This window comes from Acanthaster planci, linkage group LG12, assembly GCF_054643075.1.
Source record: "Acanthaster planci isolate LZ-2023a linkage group LG12, COTS_SCS, whole genome shotgun sequence".
NCBI lineage: Eukaryota > Metazoa > Echinodermata > Asteroidea > Valvatida > Acanthasteridae > Acanthaster > Acanthaster planci.
In genome coordinates, this window is record NC_141788.1 from 2824388 (window position 1) to 2844502 (window position 20115).

At 42.0% G+C, this 20115-nt stretch overlaps 2 protein-coding genes across 2 annotated transcripts; both read right to left on the reverse strand.

The window, feature by feature from the left end:
- Positions 1 to 2398: 2398 nt before the first annotated feature.
- Positions 2399 to 5515, reverse strand: LOC110977491 (uncharacterized). Its single transcript, XM_022231687.2, has 5 exons — positions 5114 to 5515; positions 4748 to 4851; positions 4379 to 4459; positions 3917 to 4028; positions 2399 to 3683 (listed from the first exon to the last, which is right to left on the reverse strand). The coding sequence occupies exons 1-5, from the start codon at positions 5357 to 5359 to the stop codon at positions 3438 to 3440; spliced, it is 789 nt and encodes a 262-aa protein (XP_022087379.2). The 5' UTR covers positions 5360 to 5515; the 3' UTR covers positions 2399 to 3437.
- Positions 5516 to 8903: 3388 nt separating this feature from the next.
- On the reverse strand, positions 8904 to 16738 carry LOC110977474 (uncharacterized). The gene is made up of 4 exons (XM_022231655.2): positions 16320 to 16738; positions 15925 to 16031; positions 13121 to 13216; positions 8904 to 11182 (listed from the first exon to the last, which is right to left on the reverse strand). Exons 1-4 carry the CDS (start codon positions 16545 to 16547, stop codon positions 10819 to 10821), a joined length of 795 nt encoding a protein of 264 aa, XP_022087347.2. The 5' UTR covers positions 16548 to 16738; the 3' UTR covers positions 8904 to 10818.
- Between the last annotated feature and the right edge of the window lie 3377 nt (positions 16739 to 20115).

Sequence of the window (20115 nt, forward strand, 5' to 3'; positions counted from 1 at the left end):
GAGACGTCGAAACGTTTTTATGCGTGCGTGAATGTCTGTGTTGGCGCGTAATATATATAGCACACCTACTCGACTTTTTGTAGGGGCCCTCGAATTTTTCGTATGTCGTGACTGAGTGCCTACTATACCCATTACATGACTTACAAGCACAAAATCTGTTCCCATTTCACAGAGAAACTGGGGCTGAAACTTATGCCGCGCAGTGGGGAGGAAAGGTCATTGGGCAAGCAGTGTCATCCGAAGTAACCCCACATCCCAGAAGGAAATTAGATGTGCAAACATTTTCAGGGATCACCGAAGCCAATAAATTACATTTGACATTGATTACATAGGTTGCGTTAATTTCAAACGGGGGAGGGGCAGCCGGGGAACAGACCTAGCCGGGGGATGTGCCCTCGTAGTTACGGCATTGCCAACCGACTCAGGAAAGAAAACGTCCCGTTTGCCCAAATTGGGTTATGATATAACATTATCAGAAGCGATAGCTTCGGTGGTAGGGCCAATCCGATCTTTGGTCCACACTTCAGTGAAAATAACAGAACTTCCAGTGAGACCAACTTACGGGATGTGGGTGATCCACCTGTCCGTCAACCGCATTGTACGCCCCGTCATATACTGGCCGAGATAAGACGGTCGACCTTTACCCGGATGGAACAGTTTCTCCTCCACCTAGGTGCTGCCATCACTGCACTTTACCCTGACTCTTGATGTGAGTCAGTTGCACCCTCAAAGTTTCAAGATTTCTTCATTTTGTATGTTAGATCTGAGTCGACAGACAGGTCTAAATAGGGAGTCCTTGCTAGTAGTGATGTTAAAAGGCTTCTTTTCGTCTCTATAAAGAAAATGGTCTCGTGACATCGATTTTGATTGATTCCATTCATAATCGTAAACTAAACAGAATCTTTCAGAGCTTCACCTCATTGCTGTATAATGTTTGTGGCCAACAGAGCCGCGGACAGCGGTGGCCTCCTCTGTACCACTCAAAAACGTCATGAATGTTGAAAAAAGGTCACGCCCTAAAATGAGAAAGACAGCGGGACCCTCTCATATCATAGAAGTTTAGTCTCCTAACTTAAAAATTTCTTGTCTGTCGGTGCTATGTATCTGATAGTTGGTCAGGTGCTGGTTTGACTAGCTCAACGAGTACATGTTTTGCAAACTTAGGTGCATAATTTGAATAAACTCCCTAAAATGAAAATTGTCTTTCTGAAATTACGTCACAGCAACATTGCTCTCATTTGTTAGGAAAAATTCGAACTGTAATAAAGGAGTAAAATGTTAGCAAGAAACACGAAATATGTTTCCAAGTAAAATTTATGTCGTCGTGCCCAGTTGGCCTCCGTTGATTCATCAGGAGGGCCCAGTAGGCTGTACTGTCGGATGCGGAGGTGTATTATAGTAGGCCTCAAAACTTTGGGGTTTTGGGCTAAGAAGACGGACGAACGCACGTATCTCGACCACAATGCAGTGCCCACTGGGCTGAGCTGGGTTCCTTTCCAGTAATTCAGACATCAAAAGACATAGAGAGATCGCAAACCACTCTTGGCGTCCTCTCCCTTCGAATCCGTCTGTTCTCAGCAACCACAATGTTGTGATCAGGGCGTACGTTCCGGAGGAGGGAGGGTTAGAAAGGAAGTACCATGACATAGGGACTGTCCCTTGACAGTCCCGTTAGACGAATCCGGTGACCATGGTAACCCCACCACCGGCTGGTTGCACTCTTGGCCTGCATTAATGGCACTAAACAACGCTTAACTATATGTGACCTCGGTTAAAATTTTTGGGAGAGTTGTTTGTGTAATCTTTTGGGATGATAGTTTGCAAAGATGAATGCAAAAAATGCAAAGAGATCAGCATGCTTTATTAATTCACACTCATACAACGCAACATGGAGGACTCGCAATAGCGCAACGTCCTGAGCTGAACTCAACCGTCAGCTGAAGAGTTCTGTATCTGCATTGCGGGATCTTTGTGATAGGTTCGCTCATAATTTTGGACGGAGTCCAACAACGCAGGCAGGGCAGATATAATCGTAGCGACAAAAAAATGGTAGAATCCACCAGCTTCAAATGGGATATTGCGATTCAGTCGGCCCACACGACCTTGGAAAAATAGCCATTCAGTGAATTTCTGTTGAAATGGGTTCTTGTCCTTATAAGGTCAGGAGAAAATAATGTACTCGTTGGGGTATGATTGAGTTGGGCATAAGCCAAACCACAAGGGAACCTCAAGAAATCATTGTGCAAAACTGATTCTGGTTGACTGTAACAGAAATCGGAAAAAGTGGTTTGCCCATCATTTCCGGTTATCCGCTTCCGCAACCGTGGCACCATAGCCTATTTGAAAGCCTACATAAAGGTTCAAGTTTTCACATATAGCTACACACGAAAAGCACATCTGACGTATTTATGGTTGTTTATTGAAGGAATGAATTTTAAATCACATCTATCCTACAAGTCATTTAGCCTTTTTTTAGCGTTAAAATCCATTCCTGTTTCTTTCCGACCATACTTCTATACTCCTCACAAGTATTAAGTTTAAGATTTATAGGCGATCTGATAAACCATGACATAAACTGGGCGTTCCTTAGTTTTGTGTATGCGTGTTTGGCTCATTTTAGCGTCTCTTATTTCACTTTCTACTTCTGAACATATCTAATGCTTCTCTCTTCATTTCAGTAGACCTGCACCCCCAAATCAACCCACTGGTAATCTGCATAAAACCAAAGTGGACGACACAGGAAACTCCAAGCCATTTTCAAAGCTTTGCGCGCGTCTGCGGCTTCTACACAAACTAATTTACACATAATTTACAGCATATCTGAACCTACTATTCAGTATTAAACCAGAACATATTGGCAGTGGTCACTGGTTTTAAGCAAATAATGGGTAAACAAATTATCCATATTTTGCAAGCAAAATGACAAGTTTGTATAAAACTTCGATGTAGAAGTATATGTACAGCATTCAATTAACTGTATTTTATCCAAAGTTAAAACTAATTTTATATTTACAAAAATACTTTATATAGGAAAAACACATCTTTCACATTAACGTGAAATTTGATTTTTTTTACATTTAAATCGAAAAGTAGTTTAAATCTTTGTTGATGGTTACAACTTGGAGTTCGGGAAGAGTTTTAAGACGGTACTATGTTGAAATTACGACTTGAAAAATAAACTTTTCTCCTAAAAATGCTGTTGAAAATATGGAAGCTTCTTAAATTTGAGATCCACAATTCAACTTGTCGTCAACATATAACAATGTTCCTGCCACACTTTGTGCAATGTTCTGAAGAATGATGGCCTTGCCAGACGAAGTGCTCACAGGCAACTTGTAAAGCTACTGTGGTTGGGTTGACACGTCGGCTGGATGATTTTCAGGTACCATACCTGGTCTGTTTTTAAAGTTTCTAGCTAATTTTATACGTCTACCCATTTAGTGTGCCCCTGCCCCCGATATAATGATGGAATGTCGCCTCTTCTTTGACGAATGGAACATGCTGTTGAACAGCTTTCTGCAGCAGCAACAACAGCAAAAACAGCAGCAGTACAGCAGGCACAATACAGCAGCGATTACCGAGCCTACGATCAACCAGAAGGTCTGTGAAGAGGCGGTGACTGCCTGACCGTCTCCTTGGCAACAGGTGGATTCAGCGCAGCAGGACTTGGAACAGGTACTATTCTGGAGGCGAAATGACGCAAATCAAAAAGGGAAAATTACAAAGGAAGCTAAGATTGCCCATTGTGCAGAATGCTTTTGTATTTTGTGCGTGTGAAAATCTTGTCATCGTTTTTTCCTGAAATACTTAGAACATAGAGCCAAAATTCTGTATTTTCATAGATACGCCTATATACACCCCCAAGACCCATCAATACCTAAAGGAGGAACTCCCCCCCGTCAGTGACTTAACTTACCTTGATAATGCATTCTGTGTTTTCCCCGGGGCAACAGTCAAGCGGACAGCTAGCCGTACTCTCTTGGAAATCGCACTGGCCGTCTCCGCATGTCAGCTCCGCTGCTGCCGACCTACGAAGGTAGGGGTGAATGCGAGATTTTTGAGGAATAAACAACGTGCCTTCCACTAACTCGTCTACAAAATATCATTCCACTTATTTGTGCGGTCTTTGACTCTGCATAAAATCGGCATATGCTCTTTAATATTAAACACGCATCCGCAAACTTTTGCAGCGCGTGTACGCCTATACGTATTTCCGTTTAGAATATTCGATTTCGTCTGTGGAACAATACACCGCATCCTGGGTAACAAGCTACCGGTGCCTTTCTCTTTGAAGCCTCTTTGTTCAACCATAAAAGTGGGCATCTCACACTGAAAAAAGTAGGATGAGTGAGTTAACAAAATGAATCCTATTTCTTACTCCAATCTGCAGGCCTCAACGAAACACGCTGACCACACCCAACAATCGTCAGTACTCAGCCACCCCCAACGGCGATTGCACCTGTATATGACGAATTAAATAATGTGCAAAACACAAATTCAATTTTTTTTCAATATCTTTATTTTTAACGCCTTGAGAAGTGAAACAGATGAAATTAAGATTAATCGCGAAGATGTGTTATTTTCAGGCGATTAAATTTACCAATCGATGATTCGAAAGGGAAGTTTCTCTTTGGTTGCCTTGCCATCTCCGTGCCTTGCTATTTATCAGATGACTTTCGACGCTAAAATACCAACATAACAACGTACAACACTAGAAAAACAACCTCAAAATCGTGATGCAACTCACAGTTTTTCTGCCTTCTCCTTGTCGTTGCACGCAAAACCTGGCTGTCGTGAAAGTGCAGTTCTGTTCAGCCGGAATGGATTGCAATCGTAGTTGAAGGTTGGTACCTGTGACAGTTTAGACCAGGAGGAAAAAAATGCATTTCTCTCCATCAAATTTTCTATAGTGGCCTGTGCCTTTAGACAGGTAGAAAGTGTGCGTAAACAGACAACGTGAATGAGTGGATGGGGCTTGAACTTTATGCTCCAAGAAGCCGATATTGAGGCAAGTATTCTTTTTCACTAACTAACCTGAAACTTGACTTGTGTACGTCAGTCTTGGACCAAATTTTGTGCTTTATTACGCTGTCATTTAGCATTTAGTTCTTACCTTAATTTCCCTGTCTGTTCTTTTGGTGACACCACCTATCCTGTCACAGCATGTGTAGAAATAGTCTGTCTCGTTGGTCTCCACCCGAAGGTGAAAGGTGAAGCAGTCCCCGTTCGTCTGGGCCTGTGCGACAGGCTGCGGTGGTGGGTCCCCAACCGGCATAAGACTCTGCGAGCTTGCTCCATGGATGAGAAGATTTACCACGAGGCAAACTGTGGCCACGGCTTGCGAGACCCCAGTCACCATTTCGATGAAGTGCCTGCTCGCAAACTGTCACATAATGGCTGACATGGTTTGCACGCGTACGGTTTTCAGGAAAGAGAGATGTTTGCACAGATGATTTAGCAACGGGAAATACAGCACTACGATACCCTGAACACCAAATGACAGCGCGACGCTTGTGACTTTGTGCTGGGCGTACGTGCAGTGGGTAGGTGGGAAGTTGATTTTCCGGAGGAAGAGACAAGAAAGCACTGAATCTCATGCCACCTTAAAAAGTAATTGTGAAGGAAGTAAAGGTCGCCTCGTGTAGCTGATGAGTGTGAGAAATGTAATGTCCATGGAAACGAGTTAAAGTTCCAGAAATATACTTCCTGGAACAAAAAACTAGATTAAGACAGAGGATTTGACAAGTGTTTCTGATACAAAAGGAAAAAAATATCTTATGAGGTGTCAACGACGTTTCTGGTTTATTCTGAAGCATTTAAATTGTACGATAGGCGCTGTGCCTCAGTCAAAGGGATCGAGTATTAGTGTGTACCCCTGAAATAACATCCCCCGGGGAAAAAGCTCAATTACAAAGTCGATTTTAGCAAAGTCACGATCTTAGCAATAAGTCAATTTCAATACAGTTGAAACACATGGCAATGCGTTGTACACGATGGACCATAGTTGACTGCGTCCTTGGAGGCCTTTTGCTATCTCACTAATCAGTGTAGGTAGGTAGGATGTCTTTCCGGCTTCGCGACATCCGTTTGTCATCCGTCTGTTTCCCCTTTACGCATTGTAACCAAAAGGTCACAATCTGGTGTTACTGTCAGAACCCCGTCATCATTAGAACAATGCAATTATTTTGCTAACAGGCCCACCACAAGAAGTGGTGTGATGGTTTAACCCGAAATAGGAGACCAATGGGTTTCTCAGAATACACCGTAATGCTTTGCTAAGAGGCGTAGCTGGGGGTGGGGGTGGGGTACCTGCCTCCCTGTGGGAACTCCCCCACCTATCAAGAAAATTGGGATACATAGGGGGGGGGGGGCTGTCACCAAGCAATTTGTATTGTTGATATGCATTACTCTAGCCCTGTTCTTGAAAGAGCCATCCATTATACCACTCAGTGCGTAGCCGAGGGGAGGGGTAGGGCAACTGCCCCCGGAATTCTTGTCCTCTATTGAGCGTTACCTGGCTACGCCACTGGTAACTTTGCCAATTTTTTTCTGCTGCGATGTTTTCAGCAAATAAAATACTCAGAGGGTAAAATCCATCAGTACTTGATGATAGCGTCATTAAAAGATCAATTTTCTCTTTCAAGAAACCAATGTTGAAAGTTGAGCCCAAACAGGTATCTTACTACTTACCTTTTCTATATAGGTTTGCCTGCAGTAACACTTTTTGGACATGCATCTCAACTCCGAAGTAGGCCCTACATGACAATTAAAAATAATACACGTAGGCCTAGTGAATCTTTTGTAATGGAGCCTTAGAAATGTATTTTTGCGACATATTTCACTTCATGTTTACCCCCTCTGGGCGAGGCACGCACCCCTCCTTCATACTTAAGCCACTGTAGTCAGAAAATGTAATGCCCTGGCCTTTTGCTCGTCGCCGAGCACCCGAACAGCGCGCTGGGAAGGGCTGATGGCTTTGCACTGTGGTTGGCTACATTGTGCACGACCTGTGACCGCGAGGTTATCACATCCTGTTAGCGAAGCATTATTTAGATTTTTGGACGCGCAAATGGCAATGCTTCAGCCCGGGCAAAGCGTCGGCCTAGCTATAGGATAAAAGCATAGCCTTTGTACAATCACCGTGTGGTAATTTATCTTCTTACTAAGCATCACTAATCAGTGTAGTGAGAATATTTTCAGCAATGAGAAAGAAAAAGAAAAAAATATCGAATTGATAACCGCCGCTTGTGTAACGCATTGAGCGAGCTCGCGCGCCTGGCAGAATTTACACACAAATGCTTTGCGCGTTGGTACCTGTGACCCACTGTGCATAGCCATTAGCCCAACCTCGTTCCCATGGGTACAATAATGCCGCGCCATCTTGGTTCCCACCATGCCTTACGCGATCTGAACCCCTAGGTATTGTGTAACTATGGTTTAAATATCCTACTATTATGGAAGCTGCCCGAGTGTAGTGATGGTTGGACTGTTCGAGCATGGACTTGATGGAATGTGGCGGGAACTTGACTTTTTCCCAGAATGCCTTGGTGAATACGCTGCGGCGTTCGATTAGCCTTATTTCGAGGCTTCCCTTGCGTGTTACACTGGTGTAATCAGGGAAACTAATTGAACGCACCTTATTTGGGAGTTTAAATTAGGCCTTTAATCAATGTGTTTACGCGCGACGCAGATTTAAGCGTGTGTGACGTGCAAGAGAATACGGGGCGCGAGCGTGTATCTCTTGAAATACGCGGGCGATTCAGTTTACGTTTATGTGTATTAATCCTGAATCGCCAGTTTGCGTCATTTTCGTAAACCACACGACCACGGCTAGTGAAGGAACGCGCACGCAGGCCATGGAGTCGAGGTTGCCATAAACTCTTCCCGGCGTCCTGTTCGGGCGCTGGGTGACGAGCGAACCACAGGCATAACCATGCCATAACCACAGACATATACCCACAGTCCACAGACATGTACATGTGCTTCCAAATACGTTCCCCCTTTTTTGCTCCTTCAGTATTGCTATCTCTTCTTTTCAAATGTTGCAACCGCATTATTTTGAATCCCTATGGGCCAGATTAAGTGAATACAGGGTTTTTTTACAATCGAAAAATGGCTTCATATAATTTTTATGGCTGAAATTCTTCAACTGTGCGTAAATTCCCTATACCGAGGGGTGAATTTGCCCATAGTTTTGATTTTAGTCGGGCGCCGCGCAGATCACGAAAACCCCCTGTAGTTTTGAATAGGACCTGGCGGTCTATGCGTTTATATGTCTGTGCCACAGACATTGGGGAAACGCCCTCAGTGGTCAGGAATGGCATAGCTATAAACTGAGAAGGAATGACAGCACAACACAAAACAAAGCGAAATTTCGACCGCAGGGTGCCTCGGTGTTTGGACAGTACAGAAAAACGGAAATTCGGTGCAAAATTCATGTTATGGTTCAGCGACATTCGTAGCACACCAGTTGTTTATTATTTTATGGTTTAAGAGGATTTGCGTTTTTGTCCTTTCACAGTTTGTGCCATTTTGCACGTAGAGTTATGGCCAACATTTCCCTGTAAAAGTTGCGATTCATATCAATTAGGTTTATTTCGTTTGAAAATGAACCAAGCGTCTTTTTGCCTTTTGGAACGTTTGTTTTATTTTCGGTCGTTTCTTTTGTTTGTCTTCTTTCAAGGTTTACTTTCAAACAGTTTTTGTTAACTTTCTTGTTTATTTTTACACACATGGCCCTTGTGGAAGTTCTGCTCGAGCCCCTTTCTACCAGTTTGCTTAAAATTAGTTTACATATTGCAGAAATATACGCCAAAAAGCCATTTCGTCCGTCACTGCGTCCCACTTCCTGTGGCACTGAATCACAACACGAGTAATCAAAACAATCATAAAAGTAATAAATATTTCGTATTTTTGTGGCTCTCTTTATTTGGACTGTTACAAGTCATGTACATTAAAACTGTGGAAATCTTGCCCCTAAAAACTAATGTCCTTGTATCAAACATATCCTCAAATGGTTTTCCATCATAATGCCTATGATTGTAGAGGCGCGTAAACAAAGTGAAATCACATCCGACCAAGATTTTTAAAAAAATGACAATGTTGTATCCTTGAAATTTATCCCCAGAATAGTGACATCAGAATGGTTTAGAGCTACAGTTCCAAGACATGCTATAATCTTTTTTTTTCTTTTTTTTTTTACACAAATGATGATTTTCTGTGAAAATCCCCCCAAATACAGCATGTAAACATTATAATGTTGACGACAGATCCAATACATAACAGAACACTTCTTTTTATTTTACTTAACAAGTGCACCTATTCGGCAGTGCTATTCTGGTTAAAGAGCTAAGTAAAATGCACTCAGCAAAAATTTCAAGTGCATATTACTTTCTGAACAAAGATTACATCTTTTCCTGAAAAAATATTTACACCTCTGCAAATAAAATAAAATAATATGTACATCATTTGGGAATTTTAATGCTTTTACAACCAAATATGAGGATATTTTATCAATTAACAGTTTTTACAAAGCCACTGAAAATATATATTTCCATTTATAATGTTTAGATACTTAATTACGAAATTAATGCCCTCAGTTACCTTGTTAGTTGTTTGAGAAAAGAACTGCCTCTCAAAAAGTTTCAAAACGACACTTACTATTAACCTTTACAACCATTCAAAAACCGAAACCCAGTCCCTTAGAATTGCGAACCCAGTGAATACTTAACAGACCTTGAAAGTGGTGAAGCCTCTAGGGGCGTGATATGTCAACGAATTAAGAAGGGCTCTTGCACGCCCACGTCCGCTCACACAGGAACGACTGCTCGTTTAACAACCGTAGGGTAAAGAATAGCCATCACACCAGTCCTCATCATGACCGTGCCCTTAGTGGGGTGCAAATATCGTTCAATATTTTGTATCAACTAGAATAGGAAGGTAACACCACCTTTTAATAATATGTTATTGCCGATTTCATATAAAACTAGAACCCGCAAAATTCATTTGAACATACTAGCACACTAGACGTTCATCCTTTGATGTATGTGAGAATACGCTTTTGCACATAGCAGTACTACCCGAAGCCCAAATCTCACATAATCTCCCGTGAACAAATAAATTATCCGATGACTAAGTTAAGTCAATCTTACATTTAAGTTAAATATAAGTAAAACACTGCCGTCGATGCCCTGATTTATTTTAAACTGCAAACGAAAACAAGACTTTATATCAGACCTCATACTGATAATTTAGGGAAAAAACAAGAGTATGTTTAATGTGAAGTAACTAAAATAATGAATACGTCTTTTGAAAGCACTTCTACGTGTCAACTTGGAAGGTGTCGCTAGAGGTGATTCATTCCATCAAATTACTTCACGTTCTGAAATATCGGTCTCATTTCCTGTTCAATTTAAAGGTAATTAACAGCAATGAACGACTCAGAAATTTGACTCGGACCTGACCTACGGACTTAGACCTCTCCTTTATGTCATTTAGGACTCAGACTTGACCGAAGTGGCCAGAGACAAGGCCATCGAATCGGACCAATTCAGTTCCAAAGTTTGAGGGTTTATGGTGTACTTTTTCGAAATTAGATGATAAAAGAGCCTTTTCCAGATCGGAGTTGCTGATATCGCAGTTGCTGTCAGCCTGAGGCTCCCTAGCAAGCAAGTAAACTAAAAGTGACACCATTCTGCAACCGTTCACAAGGAAAAACATAACCTCGTGACGTTACACGCATAGATGATGTGGCCCTCGAACCACATCAACGACTTTGCTGTCAGGATACCAGACAGTCCAATTCGGTTTGCTGCTATGCTAGACTGAAAGCACCGTCATCGTGGTGTCCTGGCGATCCACAGTAGTCGGGTGCCTCTTCTCGCGCTTGACCCCCTTACACCTCCGGAAGAGGCAGTAACAGCAGCAACAACAGCAGATGTTGATGAGGAGGAACACGCCCCCAATGACGCTGAAGACGATGATCCAGAAGTTGCTAAAGAAGTTGGAGATGGAGCTGGAGCAGCAGGTGGGCTCCGAGCAGCACGCCTCGGTGCAGGTGTTGTTCTTGATCAGGCACTCGTCGGGGTTTACCTCGGGGCAGCAGTCGCTGGGGCACGAGTCCGCGCTCTCGTCGGCGTCGCATCGACCGTCACCACAAAACCCGTCAAATAAGGAGGCAGACCTAGAGTGCAGAAAATAGGCGTCGAGAAAGGGTTCATAAGTTGCTCATCGGTTTCATTCTCTTCTTTTATAACACCCTGTAGCGTACATATGGCCGAGTTAATTGGCATGTGCTGTACTGCATTTACGTTATCGTCATTAGGCATTGTGTAATAGACCTTACTGTACTTTATGACACCTGAACGGCCAAATAAGTAACTAAACATTCTTGCAGTTGAAATTTAAAAATCAGTCACCGCACACATCGGGCATTTGAATGCTAGTATCTGTTAATTTATCCCGTCATGATATCAGTCCAGTCTGAATCAACCTGTAAAAAAGAGGCCCGCTAGTGACAGTGTGTACAGACAGCGCATTAAAACTCATGAGTTTATAACTCAAGAGTCGTTTAGAAAATTAAAACAGCCTTGGATATACAGTGGGCCTAAGTTTTGTTGTCATCATGGCCCGTTTTCCGCTCATTCATTGGTAAACTGGAAATGACAGAAGGCAACCTTTGATTAAAAAAGGCCCAATTTTGTTCAAGAGTTCCCTTTGCTTTGTTATTGTAGTTTTTGCCAACCAGTCACCACTAATCTAAATTAAGATACCCTCCTCTTTGTTGAGGCCACAAATGTGTCATTGGAGGCAAAACGGAGGCCAACACGGAGTTGTTTTGCTCATTGAACATAAAGCAATTATGGTACTTGTTTGTAAACACGAAAGGGCTGTACCTTCATTGACACAGAATCGAATTTGTTTTACAAACTCATGCAACCTGGGCAGTTTTTCCTCTAACGCGTGATAGTGTATTGTCACGTGTCTGCATTACACAAAACAGGGACCATCCAGGAAGGATGCTGGTTTTGTTTCCTCATTTGCTTTGCTAAATCTGTCAGGTGCATTCTGCTGAAGCTGTTCCAACTGCAGTAAGGCTTAGACAAATATTTCCCCAGTGCCATTTCGCTGTATTGTTGGTGTTATTGCTTGTTCATTCTTTGCAAGCCCAGAGCTCATTTTTGTAAAACAATATTATTTGTAAAATAGTGAGCGCTTGTCACGGCCAAACCTCCTAACGTTGCTATCCCTAAGGTGGATCATCCTTGGGCTTTTGCCAGATGGAAGCTTGTTTGTTGTTGTTGTTGTTGCCAGAAAATTCTACCCACTCTCTGATGAAAGAAAACGATAGTCTTCAGGCTGCTGTGCACAACTTTATTGCACTGTTCACTGCTCAACCTCGTCCTCGGGGTCTAAGTTAATTGCTCATTTCTTTTATGCAAAGTGGGATTTTTACGAAGGGTTTCGATGGAAAACTATCAATGCGTGTGGCATGAAACACACAAAATTTAGAAATCGTCAAGTGAACCATACAAATTCAATTTACTTTGTCATTGAAATCGTTGATTAGGCTGAGGACTTAATCCGATGTTCTCCCACGAGGCCTTTATATCACTTCTCGTTATGGTAAAGTTGAATGGTCTTGATAATGGTCAACTTGTGCATTGATTTCATTTTGCAGATTACAGGGATAAACCAATATTAGACGAGAACAGTGTCACACAATGCACTTTTTTGTTTCATTGCGTAGGCCTACATGCAAAATGAACTGACGTTATTTCGAGAGAGGTGGCTAGTATGGCGTACCAATTGATCGCCGCGGGAACAAAGTTATACTGCAGCTTCTCTTATTTTTAACAAATTGACGGTTGCTAGAGCTAACTTCGGAGAATGAGAGCTCATTCCCTTAAAAAATATTAATGTGGAATAGGTTGCAGAAGATATTAAAACTAAACTAGAAATCCCGATATGACTGATACACGATCGCTTGGTATGTGCAGCCATTTCCTGGTGACTGTCCACATCCGGGGCTATGTTTTCACAACCTGTCATCAGATTCTACCTGTTGGGGAAAGATTTGCTTGCAGGGAGAGTGAAGACGATTGTGTTGATTCCAACTTACCCTGGTTCGCTGGCCTCCTTTGCGCATGCCCCGGCAAAACAACTTGGCCAAGCCCAGCAGTTGTCTGTGGCGAGCCACCCCCATCTTGCATTACAACTGTAGAAAAACAGAACATTGACAAATAAACAAAAAATATCAGAAGCCCGACTTGTAATATCTTTAATTATAATCTCAACCAATTTATCACGTCAAATTCACTGTTTCCCTTCACACCACGACAAAAGAGCTTACTTGCGCTTCAAGTGTAGCCGGCCTTAATGTGCCCCCGCGAACCCTAAACTTTAATACTCAACTGTGATCAGTGATATAGACCTGTCAGTCGCCTAATACATGAAAATGTGTTACGTCCCATCTTAGTAATGAGCTTTCTAAACATACCACGACCGGTACCCCTCGTCTATCTTGCGGGATGCAAAAAAAAGAGGAATCTGAGTCTTGGAAATGTAGGCTTATAAAGTACGTTGGAAGTATTTTGATTGAAATATCTTTTGTTTCCTAGGGTCTGGGTATTTGCTAATCGAGTTCCTTTGAAGCGTTGTCAAGTTATCTGTTTTCCCTTGTCATATAGACAGGCTGCCTTTTGCGCTATCAGATCCGTCCAGGCGGGATTTGGGCAGAAAGTGACCCCGTGTTGGACATGCGGAACGGGAAACGGTGGCAGAACGGATGGGAGCCCAAGGTTGCGTGGGGGTTGCACATAGTCTGCCGCGGTTGAACTTGAGCATCGTGTTTGAATACTATAGCCTACCCAGAAGTCAATTAAGGATTTTGGAATGACTAAGACTTCCTGTATGGGCCAGATCATTTGTCAGTTATGTTGACGCGTTTCAAAACTTTAAAGGAGTAAAATTCAGAAGAGGAGTTGATTACTTTATCGTCCCATCTGTTGAGGTGTTAAGTAATCAGAGGCTATAGGCTGCAATACAGAGCTGAAAAAATGTACTGAATGGCAGATAGCCAATAGCGTTTGATATCAGTAAAGATTCTTGTCAAGGTAGACTGATTTTTTTTTGCTACATCATTTTGCTATAAAGGGACCGTCAAAAACGCCACAATGAGAAAGTTTTTTCCAATTTTCTGAAGCACTAGAATTTATTATTCAATAAATTTTCAGTTACATGACTATCTGCTTGGAGGAAATGCTTTCCATGAAGGGATCACTTGGGAACAAACCCCAGTCTTTCAGTTTCTGTTATAACCACCCCTTAAACAAGCCCCTTACGGGTGTGGTCTGCGGTTTTGTCGGTCTGGTTCCCCTGACATGATCATTATCTCCGTGGCATTATCCCTGAGTGCTGGTCGCTGTTGGGTGCAGAGTATACCGACCATCGCACCTTCATCTGCCCCAAAAGGTAAATTGTTCGTTAGTCAGGTGCCCCCTACGTTATCACGTGTTTGTGTGCATTCCTGACCTGGGTGCCGATCATCCTGCACCTCCTTCCGGATTGAATTTAGGCTGATGAACATTTCCTGTGGCCTAGACTCTGTACAGCTTGCTTGAGTACCAAATACGTATGCGTTCCCATGAACTGTGCACACCCAATAGTTTCCCGCGGTCATTATGGTGTTTTTCAGAAGTATCAAGAACCGACAAAGATCTTGGTGAATGAAATGCCAGCACACACCCACATGAGCCCATTTATAATCTTGTTTTAATCTCATACCGATCACAATTGAACGGTCAGACGTGGAAATAAATTTGGTTGAATTGCACACAGTCGATCGTAACTACAGTTAAAGTTTCTTGTGAAAACTATTTCCATGCAAGTTTATGACATGTCTGTGCTATTCTAAATGAGTGACCGCGAATTAGGGTTTACCATAGTTTTGTTTTGTGGATGGACGCTGTGCGTTTACAATTTGATATTCGAGGAAGTCAAGCATTACTTTTGGAATTATTTTCGTTCAGTACGTGTCTCACTCGAAAGCTCACGACCCATCCCTAAAAAAAATGAAGACGATAAAACAATTGAATGGCAATGATGACAAACTGTGCTGTCATCGCTCGTTTCCCTGCCAACCTGTACTCCGTCACATGACGGCACCGCATAACCGGTCAACTCACCCACTCGAGAGGTTAAACGTGTGTGATATACATGTCGTGTATGCTCAGTCTGTCAACTGCAACTTTGAACCGTGTCGAGTGTTTTTGACTTAGCATTTTGACAGAGGGAACTAATTCATTAAGCGCAATGTAAGCAGCAGGTCGGGAGACGAAAAGCCACAGTCTTAAATGTTCATCTGTTCTGTACAGCAGGGGGGGGGGCTTCCTGACGAGAATATGGTCATTGTCTTCAGGGACATCGCAGAATACCGTGTCCTGTGTTTGCCATCACTGGACACAAGTAGCTGTACATTTTGCAACACACAGCTGTAACTTTCGCGACATGCTTAGCTAAGTTCAGAATCTTTAATTATTAACTACCGTATTCTTTATGGGGCCAAGTGAAGTTGGAAACAATAGTTTTAATACCAGATATGCGCGAACGAACAAGAAGTATGCAGTGGTTTTAATTAGGTATTTCAAATAAAAGCAGTTGACTAATGGCTTGTTGCCATCGGATTATTTGACAGTTTTTAGTAACAGAATCTATATATATATATATGTTAGTGTAGTCATTCTCTTAAAAATCAGTGATTTCATCGACCAATACACTTTGGATAAATTGGAGATTTGGAACAAAATAGAAAGTCTTTGCCTAAATGGACAGGGGGCCACCTTGTTCGAAAGCTACCAGATAACTCTTTTCGTTTGTTGTTGTTGTTGTTATTTTTTTAATGCTTAAAGATTTCTCCACACTTACATTCCTCGTGCCGCAGCCTGTCCGCTCTCGCCGTTACAGCTGAATTTCGTTTCATTCTCTTTGCTGTACACTCGGTTCGGGTTACAGTCCCAGTTTTCCACAAATTCCTTCAAGAGAAATAGTGACAGGGAACCTTTTAAGAACTCCACATGTCCCACACACCGCTACCAAATGCAATTTTTTCCTGTATGTTAAGTTTTAAATCTGATCTATCTGGTGAAGTTTAGGATATGAAATACTGAAAGTTTCTTGATATTGTTTTGAAGGAAAGTTGGCTACTTGGCATGAACAGTAGAGATCCTTCACCAGTATTCACTCATGAAGGATAGGGGTTCAAATCCACAGCGTCAAAATGTAACGCATGGGAAATTTAGATCTAAGAAGAATGTTGTTACCTCGGTTCCAGCCACTGGATTGTCGGTCTTCCACTTTCCGCAGCAGGTGTAGAAATAGTTGGTATATCTACCGAGAGTGAGTCGGTAGTTGGTGCATTCCGTTACGGTCTGTTGGACAACGGGCTCTTGAGCAGCAACCTGGGGAGTCTGACCATTCTGTTTCGGGATCTCTTGGCTCTGAACTGCGCCGAGTATCAGTAAACTTACACTGAAGACGTAAGTAAACATTTTCGCTCTCCTCGTACTTGCGGATATTTAGCTATATACAAACTGGTGAAACGATCCAATTTCGCTCGTATCGAAACTTGTCTCTGTAAAATACTGGCACAAAATGTACGTCTGTGGAGAGAATGACTTCACGAGACAGCTGTAATTATGAGTAATCGCTCTGATTCCATGTGGAAAGGAGTGACTTCCAAGTGCTATTATGTAGTCTTGGGGAAAAATAAGCTGAACTTTTTAGCACCGCCCCTTTTGAATATGGTAATTATGTGACTAATGTGCGAGCACCGGTACCGTCATTGGACGTAACCAATACACACATGGCGAAAGCTCGTCGTCATCCGCTCGAAAGGAATTCTAATAAAGGTGAAGTTCGGACTCTTTTCTCAAAATGTCGTCTTATGGTGATTAATTAAGTCACTCATGGAGAGTATTATTTTATTTTGAATGATATTTGAATGATCGACTGTAGGATTAGTTTAGCAAGTTTGGGTGGAATTGGCAAATGCCTTCAGAAGTGAAATCAAAACAAGATTGCAACTACTTTTTTTGGGGGGGGGGTTCAATTTTGTTATACTTGTTTCTCGTCTCATCTTTAGAGGATATTACATCAGGGCATAGCAGGATTTTCTTCTTTTTTTACTGGCCGAGTGCCGAATATGCGACGAGGTTCTGACACGTTGATAACCGTCCCACATGATCACTACTTTTTCACATTATCCACAATTAAACTACGTTCAAATAATTTACATCAAACAATAATGGTCAATGACAGTCAAAATAATATTTACGCTTTGATACAGGTTTTTAAAACCTTTCTCTAAAAACTGTAGTCGCAAGCTCTTTTGAGCTTTTGTCTTGGTGCACGGCCCCTATTTAAGGTGTCCATATGTGAATATTCAGCACTTAATCTAAGTTATGCCCATTTCCCATGTCGGTACTACCTCACGTTGCCTATGGAGATACATCCGTGTTACGAGTAAACACGCTGCTCCCGTTTACTCCATGGCAATCAGCAAACATACTTATGTTACTTCTATATGAGAAATTAAGAAATTACAGCTTGACCAGAATACCTTCCCAGTTGAAGTTGTTATCTTACATGATTTCATTAAACTATACACTAAAAGTGCTGCGCAGAATTAAATTCCGAAACACGGAAAACGACTTGTTTATGGTTGTTTGATAATCGTTTTCAAATCGAAAAACGAATGAGCGAAACATATGCGGACTATTTTGACCGAATACGAGGTACAATCGAACCCCAACCACATGGTGATATTTCTACAAATTCTAGCCACCCATACTAGTTGTAGGTAAAAATTAAAGACAGTGGTCTGTACTGAAGGGCATACCCCTATTTGTTTTCGTACAGTAATGGACAACTGGAGAAATTACTTATTCTTCCACTGTGAAGACTCCTGATAGATAGGTTGGATTTTTGTTGACGTTTCTTAAAAGGCCGTGGGGCAACCCTTCATATCGTTCCGTTTCGTCTGACAAATTAGGGCAACCTTCAAATTGTGTAAAGTTATAGTTTAAAACATGCTTAGCAAGGCTTTTGCTGTTCCCACTTCCAATTTTTGCATGTTAACTTGAAAACCTCCCCAAAAGAAACGAAAATATTAGGTGAATTCTTGGACGAGCCAGCAGTGTTCGTTTAGTCTTGGCTCAATGATAAAAAGTGCGCCCACGCTTGACACGGTTGCAGGCTGCGCATGCTCTAACGTACGTGTAATGAGCGCTGATGGCATAGTGCGCCAATGAGTACTCGACTCCTCCCCAGTTTTGCATCGAATAACCGCTAACCAAATAAGCTTCTCAGTGAAGCGGCTTTGTGGACCGCACTAGCCGACTTAGTCCTGATCGAGGTCTACCACGCTGTATAAATTAGACCTTTTGTGCTTATAGGTCCCCACAAAGATAAGACGATTGGCACAGTCTTCTGATGTCTGAAACCTTCCTTGCCCTTTCTGAAAGACACTTGGGGCCTGTTCACTTTCTCTCGGTTTATCTGGTTGAGACAGATAGTCTGTGCTCGCCCAACATCCTTTAAATGTAAGTTCAATCGTCGCTTCAAAGGTCAGAAGTTCTCCCGAGGCCAGAAAATAGAATTTGACCTTTTTCAGAAGTGTGTATTAACATTTGAGGAACGTGCCCCCTAAATCTATACGCGTGTTGTCAATTTCCTACTTCTATTTTGAACGGTGGTGTAAAATGATGTCATAGATTTTAACGCATCCATCCACATCCAATTTGGCCCTTTTTAGATGTGCAGGAGACACCGTGGTCTCAATTCAAGTAAAATTCAAGCAAAAACTGGTCTGCTGAGCCAAAAAGATACAAATACATGTCTTGGTTTTTCGTCTATATACAGATTGACTTTTCGTATGTTTTTCTCCTGTCATGTCATTCGGCGACAAGGGGAGGTTCTGATTGGAATGAAATACATGTTATAACATGTATGCACTGAATTAAACATGCAATAAACTTGTGCGGGATGTCCGGAAGTTTTCGTTCGTATAAGGACATAGTGCGCCTTATCATAGAGGATGTGATTTTGCGTTTTGTTCAGTCATTGTTTGCTTTGCAATTTATGCAGTTTGCTTTTGTTTCTTTTCAAGGTATTGTTTACAACAATTCTATACAACATCCCCCAGGGTAACAGTGGGATTTTTCCCCAACCAAACTTTGGGTCACGGTTGCAAAGAAAAAAATCGACAAAGTGAAAGAAATCCTGTTTGAAGCTCTGTTGGTTGGAAATTTTTGAATAGTATTGTTTTCTGGGTTTGGCTTTTTTCTGTCCGTGATTTTTCGTTAGGTCATTATATCAACACCCGTCGATGAATGTTGTGGGAAAGATTCCATCCATGCGCACTGCTCCTCATTGGAAGATCTAGGCCTAGGATGGTCATCAACGGTGGTCATGCGGCGCGCATCCGCCATTTTGGGTTTTGTTTTTGAAATCCAATCAGAGAAAGGCGATTTCGTTGGATCATGTCATTTCCCTCCCTTCCTACTTTCAGTGTGTAAAAAGCTCCCCAAATTTAGTCTCATCCAAGGGAAGGCCACAAAACGTACTGAACGAAATTGCCAAACTTTTTGCCACTCGAAAAACATCTTGGCCTTCCCAAAATGTTTGTTCTGGATCCGTCCTCATTTGAAGTTTCATAAAGCCCCTGATCAATATCAAAAAGGAAAGTTTTTGTCTTTTCCCCTTGCTGTTTTGGTAGGAAATGAAGAGGTTGTTTGATCGTCGACTTTACTTTGAACTTACATCCACCAAATCTGTCAGGATTATTCTTCTGAATACACCATTCTTCATACAGAACGTTCACCCTAATAGTTGACAACAACTTTTATTTCAAAATGCATTTTGCTCCAACGGAATTCTTTTTTATTTAGTAGAAATACTTATTTTATCTAGTGTTTTCATATCAGCGTGATACCTTTCAAAACTTTGCGAATTATTCTGTTGGCTTTGTACTCATGGCCAACCACAGTTTTGCCAAACATTTGCCACAGTGCCGTCGTTTTTAACGTAACAGTAGAGGGCGTCCTAATACACAAGAAT